The 26,869-nt window shown below is 43.8% G+C and overlaps 1 protein-coding gene across 2 annotated transcripts in view; it reads right to left on the bottom strand.

The window, feature by feature from the left end:
- LOC121442697 (LIM and cysteine-rich domains protein 1) overlaps nucleotides 1-25,321 on the bottom strand; it is a 61,326-nt gene extending 36,005 nt beyond the window's left edge. Inside the window, exon 1 of one of the 2 annotated variants that reach the window (XM_041644308.1) lies at nucleotides 25,173-25,321. In XM_041644308.1, coding sequence (XP_041500242.1) covers nucleotides 25,173-25,214 — 42 coding nt within the window. In that variant the 5' untranslated portion in view covers nucleotides 25,215-25,321. The remainder of the gene's footprint in view (nucleotides 1-25,172) is intronic. The other variant, XM_041644309.1, reaches the window with a different exon arrangement.
- Between the last annotated feature and the right edge of the window lie 1,548 nt (nucleotides 25,322-26,869).

A 26,869-nucleotide genomic window follows, 5' to 3' on the forward strand; every position in this document is an offset into this window, starting at 1 on the left:
CATATAGGGCAGCTAAAAGTAGCCTGTAACTCCAGCTCTAGGGGATCCGATGCAATCTCCTAACCTCTACAGGCTCTGCACATGCATGCTCATGTGTGCATGCATGTACGCATGTGTGTAGTACAATAAATAATTAATATTATTTATCATCAATTGTTAATTAGTTAATAAATAATCAGTCAATAATAATATCTGCTGGTTTTGGCCACTGAGATGGACCCAGAAGCATTAGGTTAAATGAGTTAATCCTGGAACAGAAAGGCAGGGATTGCTCGTTCTCATGTAGGTATCCTAAGAGGGTCCCACAGAAACAGAGTGGATATTGAGTGCCAGGGTCTGGGTCTAGGGAAACGGGGAGATGGTCCTAAATGGGCACTAAGTGTGAGCTATACAATGAGAGTGCATCTGGGAGATCTAAAATATAGTGTTTTGATTATAATTTTGTACTTAGAATTTGCCAAAAGAGTGGATCTTTTCATTACAAGGGGAAAGGTAACTGTGGGGGAGGTTCACGAGTCAAGGGGTTCAAAAATGTCCACAGATACAGGAACGCAAACTTGCAGGCCTCATGTACATATAATTTCTGTATGCCAGTTCTACACTGAGGTAGTTCTACCTCAGTGAACTGTGCTTACATGTTAAACACGACATACTGATGGTGGGAAGGATGACAAAGAGAATCTGATTTTACCCCAGACTTGAACTGTACCAAAACTGAATGTGCACAAACTCTACTGAGGAAAATGAGTAGATGAACAAAAGGATGAAAACTAAGAAATTCCAAAGGAATGTTCCTTATACAGAGTAAAATACGTTTTGTGCAGCATTTGTTTTAAAAGCTGTATTTTTAAAGCTAAAGTCAGACACAGCAAGGGACATCTGTAACCCCAGTGCTGGGGGTGGGGTGGGGCGTGGATCTTAGGAGGCTTTCTGGCCAGCCAGTCAAGCTAAAACGGTAAACTCCAGGTCTACCATTCTCAGCTACATAAGGAGTTTGAAACAAACTTGAGCTAAAGGCCTTGGTCTCAAAATAAATAAAATAACATTTAGGGAGGTGAGAATTTTCCTATTCAACTGCAGGTGGTCTGCAGAATAATTATGACACATATGAACCAACTGAACTAGAAGGAAAACAGTGATGCTTTACCCTGAAGCCCAGGTCAGGCATGGCGACCATCAGCTTGCCACCCCCTGATTGTGATCCTCGTCTGTTGCTTAAAATGTCTCTAACAAACAACACACAAAGTTTTCCACTCCTAGAATTCTAAGCGCTGGACCAACAGAGCTGATCTCAGTTTTTGTTTAGTCTGTGAATTTTCAGCCTCACTACACAGTTCAGTGAAAGGATATCAGAGCTGAAGCGATTTATTCTCATTCATAATTATCTACATGAGAACCTAAAATGCCCGGTATGGAGACTGTAGGAGCCCATGCTCACACACAGGGGATGGCGGAGGGAGAGGAGGGAGAGAGAGGGAGAGAGAGAGAGAACCAAAGATTGCCAAGAATGCTGTTATGTGTCCCCTAATAAAGACAAGGTCTTTGTCACTGTCTTTGTGAGATTCAGCATTGTTCTAGAAGTAATTGGCATGGTTGGCTTCCTTGTCATGGTAAAGAACTCAGGTCAGATAATCATTCAGCTAAGGAGAAAAAGCAGCCATTTCTATGCCTCCCCTTAGCTGCTGTCATGTTCTGAGTCAGTTCCCTCAAAGCCTGCTCAAGTGACTGATGGAGCCCTCTAGAATACAGCTTATACCCACTCCTCCCATATTTGGGAAAATACTATTTTTTTTTTATGGCTATGGCCTAAAGTTTTTACTTGGGTCTTTTCCAAAACCTGGGAAGTTGAGTGAAGAACAAACCAGACGATGAACAGAGAATAACAGTTCTTGAGAGTGGAAAAGGCAAGACTGGGAGAATTCATTTTGCAGTGCATTAGAGGAAAACATCTGGATACAAAGGAACACTGTCATGTATAGGATCCACCTCCCTCCATACCCCACCCCTGGTTAGCTTTCACTGGGGCACAGGATCTGTCTCATGGAGGAGGAACTGGTCAGTGGGCATCCATACAGAAAAGAGCAAGTCCAGACTTAGATTACAGTGTACTCTGAATAATTTCCTCTTCTTCTTCTTCTTCTTCTTCTTCTTCTTCTTCTTCTTCTTCTTCTTCTTCTTCTTCTTCTTCTTCTTCTTCTTCTCCTTCTCCTCCTCCTCCTCCTCCTCCTCCTCCTCCTCCTCCTCCTCCTCCTCCTCTTCTTCTCCTTCTCCTCCTCCCCTCCCCCTCCCTCTCCCTCTTCTCCTTCTCCTCCTCCTCCTCCTCCTCTTCTTCTTCTTCTTCTTCTTCTTCTTCTTCTTCTTCTTCTTCTTGTTCTTCTTGTTCTTCTTATTGTTCTTCTTCTTCTTCTTCTTCTTCTTCTTCTTCTTCTTCTTCTTCTTCTTCTGTTATTATTATTACTACTGATGCTGTGCTAAGGCCTTGCACTTGGTGGAAAACTTACTTCTTTTTTAATTGTTGGGATACTTTAGTGTGGAAGCCTAGACCTTTGCTAAGACCCTGGATGTTCTTGGGTAGAAGAACGAGAGAAACCTTCTCAGCCAGACCACTTCCTCCCAAACACTGCACCTCTTAAGAAAATAATAAAAAGCAGTGGCTCTCCATGCAGCTTGCAGTCATGGAGTTCATATGAGCCCAGTTTGGGTACTTCCTTCTAGAAGAGTTTCTCAATCCCCTCCACCCTAGAGCTGGGGAGGTGTGGGGGCTGCCATCAGCCTCAGGGAGGATGGAGGGTCTCAGTCAGTGGCAGCCTGGAGAAGAGGCAGTCAGCACATTCTGGGGAAAGAGGAAGGGCTGTGGCTTCCCTGTGTCTGGTTAGAAGGACAATTACTGCATTTGGTACTTAAATTCCCAAACTAGGTCCGTGCTAGGGGAGGTGTTAGCATCCTGAAATGACAGCAAAGCCAGACTTCCTGAAAATGCTCCTCTTCAGGAAGGGCAGTCCATGTACCATGAATGACATGATGAGCTCAGTTAAGTTGCACTGAGGTAGAACAGGCAGACGGGAATTGCACGTATGTCTACTAGTAATGTCTACCTCTCCACACAAGCCCTAGGCTGTAACAGAGAAAGTGCTTGCTTAACCAAAGTAAAAAGTTATCTACTCCCTTTTCTTTCTTTTCACTGTCATTTTACTTTGTAATTTTAGCTCCTGTATTTTTAAAAGATAGGGAAAATGATAAGACCCTCACCCAAGGTTTTACAGTTCTTAGAAAGTCCTGAGACGAGAGACACTGAGAAAGGAGAGCTATCAAAATTCCATGAACTGATCTGGACAGATGGATCCTCTCTTCTAGGCCTTGGCAAGAGCCCTTGAAAGTACATGCCTATATGTGGTCATCAAAAGACCCCTGAATCTTCCAGAGGTCAGGAGATTGGGGTTACTTTGACAAAGGCATTAGGGCAAGGTGCAAAGTTTCAACTCTTATACTGAGAAATTTGTTGCTGAGCGACCAGCTGCATGAGACAGCACATGGAAAAATCTAGGAACTCGGTCGTCCAAATCTTGGACACAGACAGTTTTGTTTAACTTTCTATTGGCAGGGTGAGAACTACAGTGATGGAGGGAGAGAGGAAGCCAGCCTCCTTGGCGGCCAGCAGCTTGCTGATAGCCCATGTTTACACACTGCAGTATCCAAAGCAGGTCCACAAATCTTATTTCTTGATACCCCACTGGATTGATGGGACAAGGTTTGTAAGACTGAACTCACATTTTCCTTTGGCACCAACTGCCTTTGAACTAGCTACCAACATTGCATGGGCTAATATGAAGAGAGAAATGTACAAGGCAAAGGGTCTTCTCATCAGTATCTTCTTCGTCTTACCTCTTGTGTGGGTTGCAAGTCTAATGCAGCCCAGGTTAGTCTAATATTCCCTGCATGGAAAAGGATGACTTTGAATTAGCTTTGACTCCGCCTTCTGAGTGCATCACCATTCACGGTGTATGTTGTACTAGGGAATTGAACCCAGGGCTTTCTGAGTGCTAGGCGAGCACTTTATCAACTGAGCAACATCCCTACCCACCAGAGGACTTTGTTTTAAAAGACAGTATCTCATGCTGCAGCCCAGTCTAGTCTGGGCTATAGCCAGGCTATCCTTGAATTTTTGCTAATATTCCTGCCTCAGTTGTCTCATGAACTCTATGATTACAGGCATTCACTCTACTATACCCCACTTGGGTGTTTGTTGTTGCTTTGGGAAGTGCTGGGGAATTGAATTCAGGGCCTCATGCAAGCTAGACAAGCCCTCTACCACAGATCTCCTAATCTATACCCCAATGTTTTTTTTCTTTTTAAAATTGTTTTTTTGAGCTATTCCCCTCCTTTCTTCCCCCCTCACCTTCTACCCTCTCCCTTGATTCCCATGCTCCCTATTTACTCAGGAGATCTTTCTACTTTCCATGTAGATTAGATCCATGAATGTCTCTCTTAGGGCCCTATTTGTTGTCTAGGTAGGTTCTTTGGGATTATGAATTGTAGGTTGTTTGTCTTTGCTTTATGTCTAAAATCCACTTATGAGTGAGTGAATATTATATTTGTCTTTCTGGGTCTGGGTTACCTCACTCAATATGATGTTTTCTAGATCCATCCATTTGCCTGCAAATTTAAAGATGTCATTATTTTTTTCTGCTGTATAGTACTCCATTGTGTAAATGTACCACATCTTCTTTATTCATTCTTTGGTTGAGGGGCATTTAGGTTTTTTCCAGGTTATGTCTATGACAAATAACGCTGCTATGAACATAGTTGAGCACATGTCCTTATGGTATGATTGAGCATCCTTTGGGCATATACCCAAAAGTGGTATTGCTGGGTCTTGAGGTAAGTTGTTTCCTAATTTTCTGAGAAATCATCATACGGATTTCCAAAGTTGTTTGCACTTCCACCAGCAATGGAGGAGTGTTCCCTTTACCCCACATCCTCTCCAGCATAACTTGTTACCAGTGTTTTTGATCTTGGCCTATCTAACACCCTGGCGTTTTCTAATGGATCTTGTGAGACACTTCCATCCCCACAGCATGGGTATACGTTATGAAGAGGAATCCTAGAGGTGGTAGCTGACCTGGCACTTCTGATCCCTTCCCTGGTGCTTCTTCCTCCAATGCAGCCCTTCCTAGGAACGTTTTCCTTCTTTGGCTCTGGCCTGCAGCTTTGTGGATAACAGAGCACAGCTATATGACCCTCACTACGACCCAGAAGTTGATCGGACTCCCTTGAGAATCTTATCCAAGTAGCTCGGGGGAAGAGAAGATAAGAAAAATAAGGTCCTTTTATGGGATCCCTTCCTCCCCCGCACCCACACTTTCTAAATGAGAACAAGCTGCTGGGGTTTCTGGGCCTGATGCCTTCAGGTTACACTCAGAGTCTAATTCATCTCATGGTTCTTAGATTTCAACTCTTCATAAACTTTGTTTCTAGTATAAATTTTAATCTTAAATTTGGCTATATCTGTTCATTATACCTTCTAGTTTGGCGAGACACTTGTGTATTTAGCATTGTGCTAGCTTAATAATGTAATCCTATAAGAATATAATTTCGTGTGTGTGTGTGTGTGTGTGTGTATGTATGTATATTCTAATTTTCAGGATAATATCCTTGCATTGGCCTTAGCTTAGGAAAGGGGCGGGGGCTGGAGAAAATCAAGCAGGAAGGTTTTAAATCTTGCCTGTCTGAGTCTTAATACCTTGAAAGGAAACTTGCTGTTTAAATGTGTTTTGTAGCCCAGTTATTAAAAGTCTGCAGGTTTCACTATTTACTCCTGCTAGGAACCTCAAACTTAAATTGTAGGTTAGTTTATTGACGATGGAAGCTTTACACACACACACACACACACACACACACACACACCACACACGCACACACGATGCTGCATTTAGGGAGGTGTTTCTCTGGTTTCAAAGGACACCCATTTTATAAATGACTCCTCTTCTCTCTTTTTGCTGACATGTTTAAAAACTGAATATCAAAGACAGCTTTTGAGCCCAAGTATTTCATCCTTCCCTTGACTTCTGCACTGCATAAGGACCTAGTTGTACCCTAGGTACAATTGGCTTTTGAATGTAAGAAAGCTGTAGATCTTTAGAGCTGAAAGGACCTTAAGAAGGTCATAGGTCAATTTTTTTTCTAAGTCTAATTTTATAAAGCAGAAATTATATGTAGGCATGGTGGCTTATTCCTCTAATCATATACTGAGAAGGCAGAGGCAGGGGGCTTTATATGAGTGTGAGGCCAACCTGGTCTACATAGGGGGACCGTGTTTCAAATAAACAAACAAAAGCCAAACAAATGGCTTAGGGGGTAAGAGCAGTTGTGACACAAACTTTATGACCTGAAAACAGATTACTGGAACCCCTGGTAGAAGGAGAAACCAACTCTCAAAGGTTTTCTTCCAACTCCCATGTGTGTGCTGGAACATATGCACACTTACACTCACACACACCACACATGCATGCACACCCACACACCATACACACACACACACACACACACACACACACACACACACACACACACAAATAATGATAAATAAAAGTAAGTAAAGACAAGCATAGAAAAAAAAACCCTACCAATCAACCAAACAAGAAATGGATAGCCGGGCGGTGGTGGCGCATGCCTTTAATCCCAGCACTCGGGAGGCAGAGGCAGGCGGATCTCTGTGAGTTCGAGACCAGCCTGGTCTACAAGAGCTAGTTCCAGGACAGGCTCCAAAACCACAGAGAAACCCTGTCTCGAAAAACCAAAAAGAAAAAAAAAAGAAATGGATATTAGAGGTGGCCATTCACCCACAAACAACTCACTGTCAAGGTCTCACCTTTGAAATTTACTAGATGTGATTCAAATGAGAAAATCAAAACTATAGAACGCACGGTAGTTTGCGGAAAATTTCATGTGTCCTTGTCATGTGCTCTTGGAGTGCTTGCGCCTTTCACTTCTTTGTGGTACCCATCATGGTGGACCTCATGTCCTGCCCACTTCGATGACCTTTAACAACTCTTTCTGCTAGATTGCAAGTTCTAAGATGACAGAGTTGCTGGAGTCTAGTTCATTGGTCTACTGCTAGTCCCCAGAATGCCTTGCACATGGTAGCTCCTTAGAACACAGTTTGGTTTAGAAAGTCCCTTTGCCAGCACTCTCAGTTTTTGTCTTTGTCTATGTTTCTTGGCATCAAAAACTAATACGTTAGATGGTCCTTTTCTGTGACGTTAGTCAGTGCCATTCTGAGCCCTGCTCAGCTGTCCCCTCTCCTCCCTGGTTCTAGCACCAGCTCTTCTCTCCTGTTGGACTCCATCAAGTGATTTCATCTCTCCCTTGCAGCTCTCGCCTCTACCCTCCTCAGATACTGGACTCTTGAGTGTAGACACATGAAACTGTCCCTTTTCTTCTTTGGCACCTGATCTCCATTTATCCTAGCTCCATCTATCTGTCTATTTGGCACCTGGGTCTAGTGCCAAATCTCAGCCAACCACTCAAGGCCAACTTGGAAAGAGCTGCTCTCCTTGTTTCAGAGATGAATGTTTCCTCACAGAGTGGTCCATTTCTACTTCAGGCCATAGCTTACATGCCAGTACCCAGAATGTAAGAGACACTGCCTGGACAGGAAAACACATTCCGTCACTGTCTTCTGGAAAGTGACTTTGCAGGGAGGGAAGAACAGAGAATATTTCTATATAGAGACTCTGTCCCAGGCTTTTCTAGGAAATAGAATATATACAAGTACTGGAAAATAGTGAAAACCCAGGCCATCTGAGAGCTTTGTTAAATTGTGCAGGCTTTCTGTGGCATTTTTGGTCTTGGTGCATCAGCTCGGGATTATCTCTTTATCCCCTCCTGCTGTGGGTGGCTCACAGAGTGTTGGGGAAGTTCTGTGCATGCTGGCACTTGTGACATTAAATGTAAACTCTGGATACTATTTGTGCTACCTATGTAGCTCCAGAAAGTTCTTTCTGCCCTTTCAATCTCAGACTTTTGCGTTTTCATTATACTTTTTCCTTTCTGGACAGAGGATCTCACGTATCACAGACTGGCATTGAATTATTGGCTCTATAGCTGCAAACAGCCTTGGACTTCAGACCCTCTTCCCCTGCTGGATGCTGGGATTACAGGTTTACACCACCACATTCAGCCATATTATACTTTTTGTATAATAGTATTGAGAATGAAAACTAGGATTCCATGTATAATAGGCATGCAACTCTACCCTTGACCTAATTCCCAGTCCTTTCTCATCTTTGAATGTGAATTATAGTCTTTAGCAGCTCCATGGCATCATTGTGAGAATCACACATAATGAAACATATAAGATGTTTTGGGAAAACACAAAGTGTTTTGGAGATTGGGAGAAATCAAACATCAGCTGTTTACAGAACCACGTCTTCCTTCTTCATGGCCTTTGTCCTCTACATACCATCTGTGTGACTATCTGCTTATTTATAGTTACACAGATCACTTTTGGAGAACTTGTTTCTTGAAAAATAACTTTACCCCTGAAATGTATTTAAAATAGAAAGCAGCCGTAAGACATAGCAAATGGGAACGGGTTAAGAGTACTGGCTGCTCTTCTAGAGGGCATGGGTTTGGTTCCTAGAACCCACATGATGGCTGATAACAATCTGTAACTCCAGTTACAGGGTCCAACTCTCTCCTCTGACCTCTGTGGGCACCAAGCATGCAACAATATTCAGACATGGAAGTAGATAAAACAGTCGTATACATAAAAAATAAAAACAGATAAACCTTTAAAAGTAGAGTGAATAATGAAACAGCTTCATTACATTCTAATTCTATAAAATTTCCTTCTAAGCACTTTGGGTTGGCTCATGTGACTTTAGCATAAATCTAGTTAAATGTTTGAGAAGTCAGACATGTCAGTACCGGAAGACTTCCTTCCCGATAGAATCAGAAGTGTTTGTGATCTGAAGGGAGATAGAGTCTGGTCAATGTTCATGTTTGTGTATTGACTAAATTCAACCCACAAACAAATTTATATCCTAGACCTCAGGGAACTGAAAACATCCTAGGGAAGGAGGGAAGATCTAGGGCTGAATTTCCTGTCCTTCACCTTTGTCAGCGATTGAGCCTGCAACTGAAGCCATTCATGTCATGCCTCTGAGCCTGAGTTCACCCTCTTGTAAAAGCAGATTCCTGTAAAGATGAGAGAAACTTTGACCCGATGCAATGCATAGCCCACTGCCGGTGCTTCGCCAGAGAAGTCAATACTCTTTATTCAGGAACAAGGATTCTAGTTTACCCTTTCATGAGGAGGGCAGCGTAGGGTTGAGAAGCCTGGGCTCTGAGGAGTACAGGATGGCTGCTAAGAAGCAAAGAAGACAGTTTGGGAGACATCTCTTTACCAGTAAAGACAAGAGGGCTGCTGCCTAGAATGTGAGAGTCTTGAAGTGTAATGGGTAGAAAAAAAGAGGATAATGGAAGAAACTGGTGTAAGAGTGTAGTGGTTGTTTATGGATGTTCAGGTACATGTGTGTATACATGTGCATATGAGAGAGAGAGGAGAGAGAGAGGAAGAAGGAGAAAGACAGGGAGAGGGTGAGAGAGAGAGGAAGAGGGGACAAAGGACAGAGGACACCCTGGAATTTCATTTCTCACCTTAATTTTGAGATGGTATATGTCACTGGGCTCCAACTTGAGTAGGCCAGGCTAGCTGGCCAACAAGACCCAGATACACCTGTCTCTGCTTCCCCACTACTGGGATTATAAAAGCATGACACCATGCCTGGTCGTTTTAAAAGACATGGGTTCTGGGGATTGAACTCAGGCCTTCATGTTTGCGCTGCACCAACTGAATTGTCTCCCACCCCTGCTCTTTTTAAAAGTAAAATTTTAAAACAACAATTAACTGAGCAAGCTCACTCAGAAAAAATTTTAATAGTGTTATCCACGCTTTCAAAACACTTTTCACCATGATCAGTGTGGTATTGGAGGCTTGGCTAAAATTATAAAGCACTAAGCCGCATTGATACTAAGCATTAAAAAAGAAAAAGAGGGTGGAATGCCAACTTCTAGTCTTCAAGATAAGAAGAAATACTACGGTCCGGAGCCGTCTCAGCATCTCCGGTACTTCAAAGACTCCGCAGTTGGCAGTGATTCCGCTGTTTCTCTAAGCTTGGTCAAGGTGGCTACAGAAAGACAAACTTCTGCAAACCCTCACAGATGGAACATTTCCACTGGCCTATTTTGGTATAAATATTCATCAAGGGGTAGAAAATTAAACTAGATATGAGTCTGAGCTAGAAGCCGCTTGGCCTCTATTTCAGCCAGCCTTCAGTCATTCTTCAAGAGGGCCAGCTCTTCTAAGATATGACTGCTATTGTTTGGAGATCAGGGCCAACTGTCTCCCCAGCCTATGGAAATCCCTGGAGTGTGTCTTCAGGGGACCTTGGGCTGGGAAGCGATGGCTGCTAGATTCAAAGGAAGGCCCGAGTTTGTTCTCAGGAAAATGAAAATATATCAAGGTGTGGCTCGTCTGCATCCTGTGGCCATTGCTTTCATAGATAAGGGAAGATAATCTGACTTTGGACACAGTCATTAAAAATTCTGAGTTCGGTTTGGCATGCATCTCACTAGTTTTCTTCTTATCTTAAGATATATCCTGGATACCACCAAGGACAGCATCAAGGTGTCTGCCTCCCTCTACCCCTGCATCCCACTCCTTTGCTGGTTCCGGTTTTAGCTCATGACTATAAAGGCCAGAGAGTCGGTAGTGCGGCATGGGGCTCCACCAAGGGAGAGGAGCATGGTTTTTTTCTCTCTTATACATCTGTATCATACCCTCTACTGTCACGCTCCCTTTTTCTTTTATATCCTCTCAGGAATGACTGTCCCTTCCAGGAGAGAGGGCAACTCTCCCGTTCCCTCATTTCCTTCTTGCCTGACTTTTCTCCATTCCACCGCTTTACTGCTCAGCCTTCCTGTGTTCTGCACTAACAGGGAACACACAGAGGGGAGAGAGGTGAGGTGGGGGATTCCAGCACAATCAGGATATCCTGGTATAGGCATTAAAGCAAGCAAGTCAACAACTGCAGAAGTCCCTGGACCATTCTGAAGGTGACACATGTGTCCAGTGGGAAAGCAGATCAGTGTTAGGAGTTCAGAAAAGAGAGGGCCTGGTCTGAATTGCCGGCCTCACAGAAGATTTGTGCACAGAGAATAAGTCCCTCTCGACAAGAAGGTGTGTGTACAAGAAAGTCTCTCCGGGTAACTGGTGGCAGATCATTCAGGGCAGGCTGGCCATTGTCAGGTCCGTGAGAGAAGAGGGACCATCACTGAAATGGTAATTCCAGACTAATGGAAGGGAGATCTAAAAACCCCAGCAGCAGCTCCTTGAGGCAGACTTCTTCCTTAAAGTGGTATCCACCAGGATGCTACAGGAACTCAGCCCTCATTCCTACGGTTCCCTAATCATCTGCTCACAGATCTATCTTTATTCTTAATTATTGTCTCTTAAAACCAAAGCAAAACTCACACAGACCTTTCCTCCCTTTGTGCATGTATGATGTTGCCTGGGTGCATGCTGTATGTTCATGTGTGTCCACGTGTGTTTGTCATGGCATGCATGTGGATGACAGAGGGCAGCCTTGGGTATTGGTCCTTCCCTTTCCCCCTCCTTGAGAGACAACAGAGACAACGTCTCTTGTTCTCTGCTGCATATGCCAGACCAGCTGGGTGGCGAGCTTCTGGTTCTCCTGGACCCAACCTCATCTTCCAGAAGGATCACAGGGATTGCAGATGTGTGTGCTACTGTTCCTGGCTTTGGAGTTTAAAAATATTAAAAAATCTCAAGTATTCGCTTGATTACTTTACATGTATATTCCCTAAGATCACTAACCAGATAAAATATAGAAAACTTGCATTCCAGAAAGTTTCCAAGTTCCCCTTTCTTAATAATAACCCTCTCTCAGAAAGATAGCTACTATTCTGAGTTCTAGCACTGCCGACTTCTCTTTCTCCCTGTCTTGAACATCATATAAAAGATATTCTACAGTACTATCAAATTTTGTTTCTTACTCCTTGTTTGAGGTTAATCATGTGGTTGCATACATTAGATTAAAAAATTACTTAGTAGTTTCCGTTATCTAAATAGCCATTCTCATGTTAATGGGGGATTTGAATTGTTTTTAATCAAGGGCTATTGCAGGTAAAAATCATTCCAGACACTTTTGTCTAAGTTTTATGGTAGACACCCATGGTCCTTTCTCTTAGACATATATCTAAAAGTGAAACTGCTGCAGGGGTAGCAGTTAAACCCCATGAGAAGCTACCTGCAGCTTCTGGTAGTATCATTTTATTTGTTTTATTCTCCCTGGCAACATCATGTGACTTCTAGCTGCTCCCAGACCTGATAATATCTGACTTCATTTCAGCCTTCCCCTGAGTATCCAATACAATCTCATTATGCTTTTAATCTGTATTACTAATTGAAATAAAAATGTCAGACTCCCTTTTCTGCATGTACAAGCTATTAAGGCCTCTTCTTGATGTACTTTGTCCAGTCTTCGCTTTTAGGGGCTGGAGATATAGCTTAGTGATTAAGAGCACTTGCTGCTCTTGCAGTTGACCGAGGTTCAGCTCTCAGCACCCACATGGCAACTCTCTGCTGCCTGGAACTCCAGGCTCAGGGGATGTGATGCCCTCTTCTGGCCTCTAAAAGCACCTGCATACACGTGATACAATACTGATATGCAGGCATCCACGTATATGTTGATCATTTAAGTAAAATGATTTTTTAAGTTACACATTTAGAATTGGTTTGTGGAAGATATCTATGTATTCTGGATACAACTCTTTGTCAAATGCATCCATGTGTGTAACACGTGAGACACGTTCTCTTTGTGCACTACCTTTCATCTCTTGGTGGTATCTTAGAGAAAGCAAAATAATTTTGATTGACAGTTCTCTCATTTATTTGTTGCCATATTCCCTTCAGAAGAGAAGTCACAGAGGTACACAGTCTTGTATTGTACCTCTATTCTATTCTATTCTATTCTGTTTCTATTTCTATTTCTATGCTATTCTATTCTATTTCTATTTCTATTCTACTCTACTCTATCCTATCCTATCCTATTCTAGCATTCCACGTGGTAATAAACTATGAACACCCTGTAATTAATAAATACCTTGTGCAGGGGTTTGAGCAATGTCTTACTTGGGATGGTATTAACTGCAAGAATGAAGGTTTGATTCCAAGCACACATATAAAACCTTGATTTGGTGGTGCATGCTTCTGGGGAAGTGGAGATAGTTGGATCCCTATGGCTCACTGCCTTACATATACATGTATATTTGCACACACACAAACACACACACCACATGACAGACTCTGTGTTATTTCTTTGATTTAACAGGAATTATTATTTCCTTCCTTAATCTTCTCAGGTTTTATGTTCATAGCTTCCCCACCTTTTTGTTAAACTGGGAACAACAGTGCCAAATTTTCTTAAGTATTGCCCAGGAGTATAGGAGGTTTTCTCTTAGTAATTCATTGGTTATTATTATTATTGGAGTTTCCATTTTAGAGTCCTCTCCTAAGAACAGGATTGTTGGTGGCACAGAAGTACATGAAGATAGACAGATAAAATCCCTCCCAGACAGAGAAATGACACAGCTTGCAAAAGTGGTCCCCAGATCAAACTTCAAGGAAGTCTGTGGAAAGCTTATGCTAGGTCTCCTAGAGGTGGAAGGTGACCCTGGAAATGGAAGCCTCGGCTTTCAAGCTGACTAGTGTGAAAGACTTGGCAGAAGAACTGGAAATAGAGCTTTAGGAAACAACTGGCCATGACCTGGAAGCAAAGAGAGCTGCTGGGGAGAAGCTACAGAGTCAGAGGTTCTAGTTCAAGAGAAGGAAGAGCTTTCTAAGGATCAGAGAAGCTCGTTAAACAAGAAAGCAAGCAAACGAAAAGCAGATCTATTCATGAGCTATTCCCACGGCTGCCCACGTCATCCTGTACTGATGGTTTTGGTTAGGCCGAATAGCGTTTTGTTTTTGAGTCAGGGTCTCAGGTAGTCTGGGTGGACCTCCAGCTTATTATTTAGTTGAACTTCTGATGCTTCTGTCTCTACTACCAGAATCACCACACCTCGTTTATGCAGTGCTAGCAATGGAACCCAGGGCTTCAGGCATGTTAGCAACTGAGTCACATGCCTAGATACTGTGGCACCCTGATTTCTCTGATCCTCTTCCTCCTCATTGTCTCTGTGCTGGGCCTGTCCATGCTAGACAAATAGTCTGCTGAGCTACATTCCTGACCTATTAGTACTTCAACAAACTAGCGTTGGGACCTTGAACAAGTCACTTGGCCTTGCTAGGTCTGTGGCCTCATCCATTCAGCAAGAAAACTAAGACTCTCTGAAGTCTTTACCACCCTTTAAAAACTAATTTCAATTGTGTAAACGCAGAGCACAGGCATTATTCAAATAAGAAAACAGTGATTTTTTTCCCCCTGGGATGGTCCTAACCCTGGGCCCCAGGAAAGGTAGAGGTGGTGATTACAAGTCTAATTTGTTACAAATCTTATTCTGGGACTGTGTTTTCCTCCTGAGCTGTTGGGGCCTGTCGGTTGTGTAGGAGGACAGACTTGAGTTCCTCCATTAAATCTTACCCCTTTTTCAAGTCCTTGCAAATATAACTATGATGACTGTGTTTTCATTTCCCAAAAACTTGGCAGCAAATCATCAGGGTTTTTTCCGGGTCATATAGTCACACCCACCACACGTAACTAACAAAAATCAAGAACAGTCAGCTAGTGACTTTTTTATATTCAACCCTTGTACACTTCACTGTGTTTTGTCACTGGCTCTGAAATGCTTTAAGAAAGAATCCAAGTCAGAAGTCTGAAGAACGAACCATGTGATAGAAACCATTGTGATGTAAGATGCTGAGGCTTGAGGACCAAGGATCTGTCTTTTAGAAGGCTGATTGTCATCGTCAGGGTGTATTAAGATATTTCCTCCATTGCCAATGTGGCCATCCCTACTATCTCACCAGCCCGGTTGGTCTTCAATGAGAAAAAGGAACACATTTTTAGATAAATAAAAGACACAAAGCTGGAACGGAGCACTACAGCGGAATGCATTTCTTCAGTTTGAGACAGCTGCTATCCCTAAGTTAGACAGCAAGTGTGATGGGGAATATTAGCATCAGATCTGGAAGGCAGAAAGCAGAATTGTGGCCTGGTCTGTGTCCATCCTCATCTTTCAACACACCATTCAAATTGCCTTCTTGGGGAGACTTCCCTGACCACTCTGGGGGAGATTCACTTCCTCTCATCTTCCTCAGACTCACTTTTCTACCTCCAGTCAGGACAATGCTGGGATGCTCGGATGGTTTCTCTTTGGAAATCATCAAGTTTGTGAGTCCTTTTCTTCCACTTCTCCACTCCCAGGCCAGCAAGTAATAACTGTGTAATACAACAAACTAAATGCTCACTCCTTTATCTCCGTTCCCTTCTTCTACCCTCCCTCTCTCCCTCCCTCCCTCCCTCCCTCCCTCCCTCCCTCCCTCCTTCCTTCCTTTCTTCGACAAAGTCTGACAATATTGCCCCAGCAAAACTAGTACTTGTTGCTTAGCCTGCCCTTGAACTTGTGGCAATCCTCTTACTTCAACTTCCTGAATCTTAGGATTACAGGTGTGAACAATCATGCTTAGCTTAAAAAAGAGTAAATTCTTATATTTGATCAAATCAAATGTGGGTAAAAGAGTTTCAGCAGCATAATATTTTATTGTCTATTTAAGATTTCACTCTTGTAATTTCTTCTAATGGTATGATAGCTGCATTTAACATAGTTGTTATACATCAAGTGCTATGCTAAGGACTCAAAAGATCATTGTAAAGAAAGGGGTTTAAGATTCATTTACTGATGAAGAAACTAAGGCTTCTTTCAAAAATGACTTACTCAAGACATAACAAAATGAATAGCAGGTCTCAATTTGAGTCTACTTTGTCTACTCTATTACCACACATATATGAATATATGCTTCTACATATATATGTATATATGTGTGTGTATGCACATAAGTATATATGTCTAATGCTGTTAAAGTTTTATTTCTGATGGGAAGGGACCTCCTGGCTATCTGATTGGAAAGCATCTCTTCTCACAATACTGTTTTAAATGCACAAGTTAAAATCCCAAAGAAAGTTAGTATTATTGAAATTATTTAAACACAAAAATTAAGAGCTGTGGATTAATAATATATGAGCCACTTCAAATATTATTAGGAACTATTGGTGGCTATCATCAATATCTCTTCAGAGCAAGAGTGAACATAAATGATGTATCTAAATTCAACTCAGTTAAATAATCACTGATATCCATTGGTATTTAAGGCCCAGGACTCATAAACTTTCAGGGCCTTTGCCTTCATTCCTAATAAGAAAGTCCTATCTTTCAATGAGAGAGGAAAAATATAAAGATGCAATAGTTTGGCTCACCAAGTTGCCTGGTAACCTCTGGTGTAGGCACAGATCTCTCATTAAAAACACATCTTTCTAATGATTGAGGAATATAGTTCAGTGACAGAAAAATCTGTCTAGAAACCTCAGGGCCCTGGGTATGATCCTTAGTACTGAAAAATAAAAGTAAAATGATTTGGCTCAAGATAGTGGCACACACCTGAAATTCTGGAACTTGGATGACCGAGGCAGAAAAATGAGTCAAGACCAGCCTCAACTAAAATGGGTGAGACCCCATTTTAATAAAGAAAAAGAAAAGTATCCCTGCCTTTATCTACCAAGGGGATTCCAAAAGAATCTCCCTTACATCGATCCCTACCTACTGTCCTTCTTGTCAGAGTCAAAGTACTCTTAAGAAGGAATCTAGATGGCTGCGCAGCCAGCTGAGGTGGGGAACATAAGAGTGCCTTGGGAGGTGGGTGGCTGTCCTCCAGGATGGGGACAAAGCTTGGATCTTCTTTCCTTCTACCTCCTGTAGCCAGCAGATTACTTGAGCCTGTCACCTTGATGGTCAGGCTCATGAATCAGTAGCTAGAAATGGCATTTAGTCATGTGGCCCAAATAGATGCTGTCTTCTTAAGGACAGGTTTCTTATAGGGCATTACTCAGCCAGTAGCCCTTTCTCTGTTTTTGTCTTAATCCTTTGGTGCCCCTGAAATCAACACAATGAAAAAAAAATACAACCCAGGGAACATCAGCTTTTGAGGACATGTACTTAGACAGACAATTGGTCTACCTCTCTATCAGCATGAATGCTAAAACTAGGTACTGGTGGGACCCAGGAGCTACTTTTTAACTCTGTTTCTGATGGTTGCTTTCCTAATAGTCCTGCTTAGGATATAAAACGTGGGTAAAGAAATGACACACTCCACTGTTAAAGTAAGATAGCATGTTCGGGGTTTCTCGAAGGTACACAGTCTGAGAGATGTGAGGATTGCCAGGAAAAGAGGATTAGGGTGCACACCTATACACACACGTGTGTGTGTAGGGGGGAGTCAAGAAATACACAGAATCTAGAACATTGATATTGTCGGGCCTTTCTTTGACCATATGAAAAATGAACTCCAGATTCGAGTAGGCATGGTAGGAATCGCAGAGCTTTTGAATTCATTGTATTGTATAGTATGACCAGATAGTGGATGAAACCTAGTAAATGTTAAATAAATATTTGCACAGAAATAGATAAGTGGATTTCACTTGCCTTTGCAGGCAAAGGATCTTAGGGTGAGTGCCTGGGTAGGGTCACAAGGGTGGGGTTGGACAAGGCGAAGTCTCCTGTTGAAAGGTTGGCAATGAGAGATTAAGACGTACTGCTGCTATTTCCATGATTTTGCATATGGTGCGGCCTGAGCATATTTATGGCCAGATCAAGTTTAGCTACAAAGAGAAGGTCCTGCAATCTGATAGCTTAGAAGCTGCCACATGTGATGTAGGCAAACTGAACTTGCTCTTCCAACATTCCAGCACTTAATGACCTATGAGATTTTTGCTTTGTGCCGATGAGAGGGAATGCCAATAACAGCAAGGGGGACAGGTTTATTGCTTACTTACCTCGTTAAACTAGCTTTTAAATGGAGAACTACTATTAGCTCGTGTTCTAAAATGAGGGGTTAGATGTTCAGCAAGGATAAATAACTGGGCAAAAATTGTGGACCTGGTAAATAACAGAATTAAGTTTTATCTCTAGATCACTATGGTTGAAATATGTGGGTCTCCCCACCCAGTGTGTACATGTATGTGTATGTGCACACATATACATATCAAGTGTTTTCTTTAGGAACTCTCCGCCATATTTTATGAGACAATATCTCTCATTGGGACCCAAAGGCTCGCCAAGGGGTCTAGACTGATTGGTCAGTAAGTCCCAGAGATTCTCTTGTCTGGGCCCAGGACAGCTCTAGGAGTATAGGAGAGACCACCATTTGAGTCTCTTCACCTCTTTGGCACAATGATTCATTTGCATTTGTCTCCATAGACAGTTTTGTTTTTTCACAGGATCAAATGTTTTAAAATAATAGAGAAAAAATTCAATCTATGAACAAACCACACAGATTTTCAAAAGCCACCTAGGCCTGGACATCCATAGTTTTTGCCCTTTAAAGTAGAGAGTGGCTAATTTGATTTCTTCCCCTTTAGCAATGTTATGTCCTTTTAAAGCATGTCCTTGTGGGATCCTGGGCTGTGGTTTTCTTGTCCTGATTCATATATTACTGGGCAAAGCATGAGTCAAGCTGACCAAGCATGTTGAGATGTACATTCTCCAGGGAAGCTAATGCTCACACTAATATAGCCTGGAATCTTTGGGTCTAGTATCTCCAGGATTTATTTTAAGAATCAGGATAATAGGGTAATAATGTGATTCCTTGAATGGTTCCTGTACAAGATTCTTAACTATGGAATATCACCAGCCTTCTAGAAAATCAGGAAGAATAGAGAAAGATTATGTTGTATCCCTAGACATGACTGAGAATCGAAGAGTATACTCCTGGGGATGCTCACATATATCACAGAATAGACGCCTGGTGACATTGGGCAACTTCTGGGAAGTTGTTCCCCAGACTATCACCGAGTTTAGTGAGCTGGGAGAACTTAGTATATGTGTGAAACTACCCTCTTTGGATAGGTGAGCTTAGGCTTTGTGATCTGAGAGACCCGGTTTTGACTTCTTAGCCTGTTAAACACGTGGTCTAAATCCACTCAGATGTGGAAAGGACACTTTTGTATTCACTTGGTGATTTTGATCGTGTTGGTGTCAGAGTCCATGGCAGGCAGCCTGAGCATACAGGAGGGAGTCTACCCTTTCTCTCATTTGCTTTCCCCCAAACTTGTCTGTCTTAACAGAGAACAGACAAGTCTCCTGGGAGGAAGGAATCCAAACAGTTGATAATAGTAAGAACAAACACAGTCTTTTTGAGGGGGAAAAAAAGGTGGACAGGTTCATTTCTCAGAGAAAAGAGCAGACTCCAGCTACAGAACTGATGTCAGAATTTTGCGCTTTGTGATTGCCTTGTCATTTCTGAATTTGTAAAAGCCGGGATCTGGGCTGATAGAGCGGCTCAGCAGGGAAAGGTACTCACCATCAAGCCAGATGTCCCCAGTCTGAACTGAGAACCTATGTAACAGAGAGAAGCAACTCCTGAAAGTTGTTCTCCTATATGTGCACTATGACATGTGCACACACACATACACACACACACACACACACACACACACACACACACCCCAAATAAATAAATAAATAAAAATAATTAAAAATAACAGATATCTCCCTCAAGTATCTAAACTTAGAAACCAAATATAGATGGGTCAACTATTAAAAAGAATCTCAGCTTCCACAGACCCCTACTTTACCTTTGGCTCCGAGAGAAATTCCGCAGATGGCATTTCCTAAATCTCCAAGAAATGTATGCTATTGACATGCATGACACCACGAATGTTCAGAACACCAAAAATGTTCTAAGTGTAGTCAAGGAAGCTCCCTGATATTGACAGGAATTTTAGAGAAGTGGCTTTTTGACCCTACACATGTCAAGGGGGCGACAGCTGCTGACCAGATCCTCTTGCTGTAATATAAAGGAAGAAGAGGACAGTCTCAAAGGAAAGTCGTGAAGGGCAGCAGTTGTCTCTTCCTCTGCAATGCTCTAGAAGGCTCCAGGACAAGTCTGCTTTCCTGAGAATGGAGCATTAGGCCTGTTTTGCCACAATCACTTGTTTAGGAGATGGTCTGACGTAAAAGGCAGCAGAGAATGAAAGTAGAAGGAAACTGGATTTTCTCTAACTTCTGCCACCTCTTAGGGAAATGATCTGTGCAATAGTCCTCCAGTGAGCAAATGCCCGCAAGAAGAATAGTGACTACTTGTTCATTAGTTCATTGATTTTGAGGTGCTTGGGGTAGCATCCAGGGTCTCAAGTGTGCTGGGCATAGGCTTTACCTCTGAGGTGCATTCCAAACCCATCGCAGGCCTGTATTAACTACAGCGATTCAGCCACCTGCTAGAAAAATGAATGTTTCAAGGGTGCTGGGTAAGTGGTGGTGAGATCAGAGCATGCCAGGCCTGCTATGAGTCATGGTGAGTCTCTGCTTTATTATACATAGGCTATTTTGAATATGTGAGTCGGGAAGGCAGGGTGATTCTCCCACCCCAGGCCAGCACTAGGCTTCTTCTGGAATACAGTCGGCTCACTGGCGTCTCCTCCTGAGAGTGCCCAGAGTACAGGCACGAGAGACATGCAGGAGCTGGGTGGTCTGGCTTTCTGCTTGGAGGAGCTCAGCTTGCTCTTGTCCTGCCTCAGCAAGCCTGCGGTCATGTGCCCGGAAGACCTCGCTCCCACCTCCACAGGTGGCTGATGCCTGCTACCCCTTCACTGGGATCCCTTCACTGAGCCTCTTCAGACACACCTGTGTGTTAGAATGAGCACCTGCCCTGTGCAGAGTCGCGGTTTTCTGAAAAAGACTTAGAGAGGGCTGGTGAAATGACCCAGCCGATAAAAGAGTGTTTGCCCCACCAGCCTCACTGTCTGAGTCTGATCCTTTGTACTCACAGTGGAAGGGGAGGACTGCTGCCTGAGGGTTGTCCTCTAACCTCTGCACATGTGCTGTGGCACACACACACACACACACACACACACACAAATAAAATAAAAAACAACCTTGGTTAATTTCCCCCTTTGAGCTCCTTTTGGGGACAAGCTGTTTTATACACCTATGGGCGTACCTCCAACGTGTTGGCTATTAAGGTCTTTAAGTGACAGCTTAATATGTTTTTTAAGAGTGGGGGAGCCAGTGACATTCTTGAAGAGTCCTGTTTGTGTTGGACTAGCCTGCCCAAGTCATGTGCCAGAAATTTTGCACACGGCAAGAATTAGAGGTGAAAACAGGAAGGGCTTTGGATGTAGATGAGAACAATCCTGGATCGCCCAGATAGCCATGAAGCATATAATGTGGAGCAATAATATGTAGAGAAGGATGTCTAGTTGAACCTGGACATAAAACTGGTTATCCCATCTCTTACTGCTGCATGGGTGTTATGTGGAGTAACAGAGCTCTTTAGAGCCAGCACGTTGGCACATGCAGCCGTTTTAAATCTCTAATCTAGTCCATTCTAAATCCCTACGTTGGTCTTCTGGCTATCAGGGCATCTTTCAGAGCCTACTAGGCTTCTAGGCACTGCTCCAGCAACCCCTGGTCAGTACTTTGACTCCTCTGAGCCTCAGTTTCCACATCTAAAAGGTGATGAAGAGCTCCAAGTGCTACCCACCAGGCCCCCAACTCTATATCTCTGGGGTGAACTGCTCACTGAGTGACCATCCAAGTTCAGAAGGAGAGACATGATTCTGCATGAACGCACTTTCTATGCGTCGGGTGAGAATGGAAATGAGATCATTGGTCTTTGCTCCAGATTACTAAGGGGTGTGGGGCACAACTGCCTTGGGTATAGCTGAATGCAAGTTTGGTTACTATTTCCTTGGGACAGCAAAAATTAAAGCATGTACCTTCTTGTATCCACATGCTTTCAAAATGAAAAACACCACTAAACATCCTGATAGCTGATTTTGTGTGCCTCTGTGTGTGAATATATTATACATGTCCACATGTGCACAGGGGTGTGTGTGTGTACAAGTAGCCGTGGTGGGTGATGACCTAAGACCAACCTTGACTACTTTTTTTCTCCAGAGCCATCCACTTTGTGTTTTTGAGACAGGGTCACTCACTGGAACCTGGAACTTGTCAAGCAGGCTAGACTGGGTGGCCAGCCAGTCCCAGGGATCTGTCTGTCTCTACCTCTCGAGTGCTGAGATCATACAGATATGCCATGACTCTTTATGCAGGCACTAAAGGTTGAACTCAGGTCCTTATGATTGTGTGGCCAACACTTCACCAAATGAATGGTCTTCCCAGTCTCACTGATTTCTACCGAGTGCTTTGCTGCTGCGCCTTTAATATATATCACCTCACTAATCATCACAGTTAGTGTGAGAAGTCAATGCCGTTATTGACTCTAGGACACCAACACCACCAAACACAGAAGTTTATCACATTGCTCTAGTGCACATCTAGTAAGTGGTGGAGATGGGATTTGAACTCAGATCTGATGCCCAAATCTGTGGCAGTAGAATGCTTAATAAGCATCAGAAGAACAAATTTGTCCTAGTGATTGGTTCTACCTAGAGACAGGCATTTGGCCTTCTAGGCTCTTTTTCTGCCAAGGAATGTTGGCAGTTTCACAATGCCCAGGGACCTGCCTGTCCTGGGGAGAATATCTTCTCTTCCAAGAGAAAAGCAAATGATGGCTCAAGAGCCAGTGGCTTGGAACTGTTCCCCAGCCTCTGCCCCTGTGAATAAGAACATGCATCCCACAACTAGAGAGGCCGGCAGCCTGTCTGGGCTCAGTCACGTGATCTCCAAGGCCACCCCAGTCTGGGATTTTATATTTTCTCTTGAAGACCTTTTTATGACTTCCCAGCTGCTGGGGATTCCCACCCCTCCCAGTCCTTGGGGGACAGGGCAATGGGGACACCGCAATCCATTTCACATTCTGTAAATAGCCCTTCGCAACTCAGAGTCTGAAACTGGTTCAGAATATCTAAGTGTGATCATGCTCCCCGAGGCCAAATGTTGTAAACCCCCACAGTTGCGGATTTTTAAAGTAAATATGCAGTAAACTCTTTCAGTGTGCTGTTGATAGGGCGCAGAATTTAGCCACTTCTGCACCATTCAGCAAGGCCCTCTTATCTCAGGCTCCTTCCCTTCCCTCCACTCTTGAGGTTGAAGACATTGGTTAATCCACCCCGTGGTGATCTTCCCCAACGGTTGAAATTCCAAGAGGTAAAAAAATAGCAGCCCTTTCATCTCTGCCCGCTTCATTCTTTCTCTAAGCCTGTAATTGGATCTAAATGGAAAATAAAACCTTTGCAGACCAAGGAAGTTGGCACTAGGCAGGGACATGAAGAGGAACATGTTCCATCTCTGACCCAGAGAATCACACCCTCCTATGCAAGGGACAATCAAAACAAGGCTCTCTCTGATCATAGCCTGGGCTTTTGATGAAGGGAGGGGGTGCTTTTATAGACTTCATCTCTCATTCTATGATGTCAACCAGCTTATAGTAGCACACTCCCAAATCATTTGACCTCTCTGAGGACAGAGAAATGCTGTCACACCCCTGCATTCTGGTACTTTGACCGAATTTGGGACAGCAATCCGAACATTCCATACCACAGTGCTACAAGTGGAGAGATGACCCCACAGGCACTCTGAGCAGTCACTGTGGGCTTAGCCATCAGATAGTCTGCACTTGAGTTGTTTTGAATCTCACTGTAGGCATGTGATGAAGATGCTAGATTAGAGCAGAGGTGAGAAAGGGTGAAGCCTGTCTTCAAATCATTGAGAAAAATACAGGGCAGTAAGAGCAAAGCCTGAATACAGCGGGAAACCACCAGGTATTCCCCTCACTCAGATCTCATGTTCTGTGAATTCTGGAGGAGAGGGGACACTTGATTCTGCAAATAGTCCGGTGAATGCATCAGGGAGATGCCTGGATTAAGTCTGATTTGATGCCATGTGCAGAGGGATTCACTAGGCTGAGGATTGGGAGGGCAGGAGGTATGGGGCTTCCTCTCTCTCCCTCTTTTCTTCGTGTCCTCTCCTCATGTCTTTTTTTTTTCTCTTGCCTCTCTACCTCCCACAAAGTGTCAGCAAAGGAGGACTTTGCCCTGCAAGATGAAATGTTCTGAAAGCAGAGCTTAATAATGGCTGCTTGGGGAGATTAAGCTACACTGTCAACATTGCTATTAAAACTGTTGGGCTGTCTCTCCTCCATATATCATAAATAGGGAAAGTGTGACTTGTTCGCTGTTGTACAGCTAAATTGGGGCAGACCCAGGGCCAGGGTTTGAACACTTCCGCCCCCAGGAGCTACCTTCCTGTGACCCTGTACTTCCTATTTCTCCATCTGGGAAGCACAGGTTTGTCACTGCTGCCTCCCTGTCCCCTATATCTTCTCAAAGTCCAGTCTGCTGCCGTCAGGGTGCCTCAGGTAAGTAGGCAGTCAGCTTGGAGTTGTAGGCATAGCTGCTGACCCCTCCTGCAGCAATTTACCCGGGACCTTCTGGGCTCTGGGCCAGCCTTTCTTGAAAGGGAAACGTGCAGACCCTGGGGACAGAAATTAGTTCCCCATGCTAGAATGGCTACCACTGCCAACAGCACCAAAAGAAACTGTTCTGTGTTCTGGAGAAACCACACAACTTTGGGAGGGTAGCAAAGGGGGAGGGTGTGTATCACAGACTCCCAAACTTCACTAAAGCCACACCAGGAAAGCAGAGAAGCAGCGGGGACAGGGTGGGGAAAGCTAGGGCATTTCCCATGATCACAAACAAGCGCTTATCCCTGCCTCCTAAATTTTTACTTTAATTCACCTTTAATCAGCGTCAATAAAGAACCAAGACTCAGTGTAAATACTTTTCTTAACAATGGCTTAAAGAGTGGATTTGAGGGATGCGTCTGTTAACTCAAATAAGTATAACCACCTAATTCTGCTTTTTGTGCATTGTGTGGATTTGACGCATCCCTTAGGGTGTTTCTAGGTACTCTGTGCGACCTAGAGCAAGGGGAATGGGAGGATACACCAATACAGAGGGATCTCGGCTCACCTTTTGTACTCTGGGGTTGAGGTCCTTAGCCACCTTCGCCATCCTAGGAATGCAGAAACAGCTCCTGGCTTCTCAGACAGGGGCGGGAGGGTGTGCAGGAGGGACACTGCAGCTGATGGGTCAAGTTCAGGTTTGTGCGCTCAGTCGGCTGCTCTGGGCTCTGCACAGAGCCGCCGTCTGCTTTAATTGGAGAACGGGACTCCCTCTAAAACGTCGCCAGCCAATGCGAGTGGGCGCCCATTGGGGGCCAGCCAATCAGAGCAAAAGGCTGCTCCCCTCCCTTAGGGTGGCCTCCGCACGGCGGCTGAGAATGCAGCTAAGTTCTACCCTGACGTCAGTGCAGCCTGCAGCTCTGCCACCTAGGGCTCACATCTGTCCCCTAGGCGGCAGGAATCCCTTTCCACGCCCTTCTCCTTTAAAGGGCAAGGAGCAGAGGGAGGGGCAGATGAGACCCAGGCAGATCCATTCAGGTCAAAAGAGAGAGCAAATAGAAAAGAGCCAAGGTATTTTTAGAGAGCTGGCTCCAAAAATAAATGCTGAGCAGTGCTCTCTGCCCACCCTCTTCCTCCTTGTCCTAGGGGTACACGAGGCACGTGGTCAGCAGAAGCCTGGACCGACCCTAAGCTGGGTAAGGTCTCTAGTTACCAGAGAGAAGAGACTTTAGTAAATTAACATTTCTTAAAAACAACAATAATAACAAAAAAGTTTAAAATAACTTTTTAATAACGTGTTTGGTCTTCTCTTCTCAGGGGAAGAGAATACAACATGTTTTTACATTTCTCTCTCTCTCTCTCTCTCTCTCTCTCTGTGTGCGCGCGTGCGCGCGTGCACATGTATATATAATACAACACTTAATGTGGACGTCAGGGAATGGCTTGGAGAAGTCAGTTCTCCCCTTCTACCACATGGATTCCCAGCATCGAACTCAGATCATCAGGCTTGGCAGCAAGCGCCCTTACCCAGGGAGCCATTTCAATATTATAGCATCAGAATTACTTCATGTAGTATGATTATCACGACAACTAGGAAGATGAGGAGACACCAAAGTTGCACTCTGCAACAAGACTTGACCTAACCTGTGAAGGCGAGAACAGAACTGGTCCCTGGGGAAGGAGCTCAAGACTGTAAAAGATTCACTGTGAAAATTCGTAATTTTTACACAAATTGAGTCTTGCAGGTCTGGATGAGCAAGAGTCTATCTGATTTTTCTCATCCTTGAAATGAACTGTCCACGTTACATCTGATAACAATACCTGTAAGTTGGCCAGGATTGCTTAGCTATGCCAAGCTGTTTCTGAGTCCACAATGCTGTCTGAGGAAGCTCCCCAGACTTGGATTTCCCTGTCCCCTTTTATATGAGGCAGTCCTGCTTTATCTTCCATGAGGTGAGGTGGTCTTTCTACAACCCACATTGGCAAGATTGCCTACCAGAAGCCAGGGCTCCAGTATGTTAAGTGGAAGATTGGTAGTAGGAGGCCCAACACTGACCTTTAGTGATGGAGGAAGGCCATTGGTTAATTAAATAAAGAAACTGTTTGCCCTGATAGGTTAGAACATAGGTGGGTGGAGTAAACAGAACAGAATGCTGGGAGGAAGAGGAAGTGAGCTCAGAGACTCCATGCTCCCCTCTCCCGGGCAGATGCGATAGCTCTGCTCTCTGAGGCAGATGCAATCGATGAAGCTCCGACCCAGGATGG

This window comes from Microtus oregoni, unplaced genomic scaffold (genome assembly GCF_018167655.1).
Source record: "Microtus oregoni isolate MIOR12 unplaced genomic scaffold, Mior012 000094F_ref0000399, whole genome shotgun sequence".
NCBI classification, from domain to species: Eukaryota; Metazoa; Chordata; class Mammalia; order Rodentia; family Cricetidae; genus Microtus; species Microtus oregoni.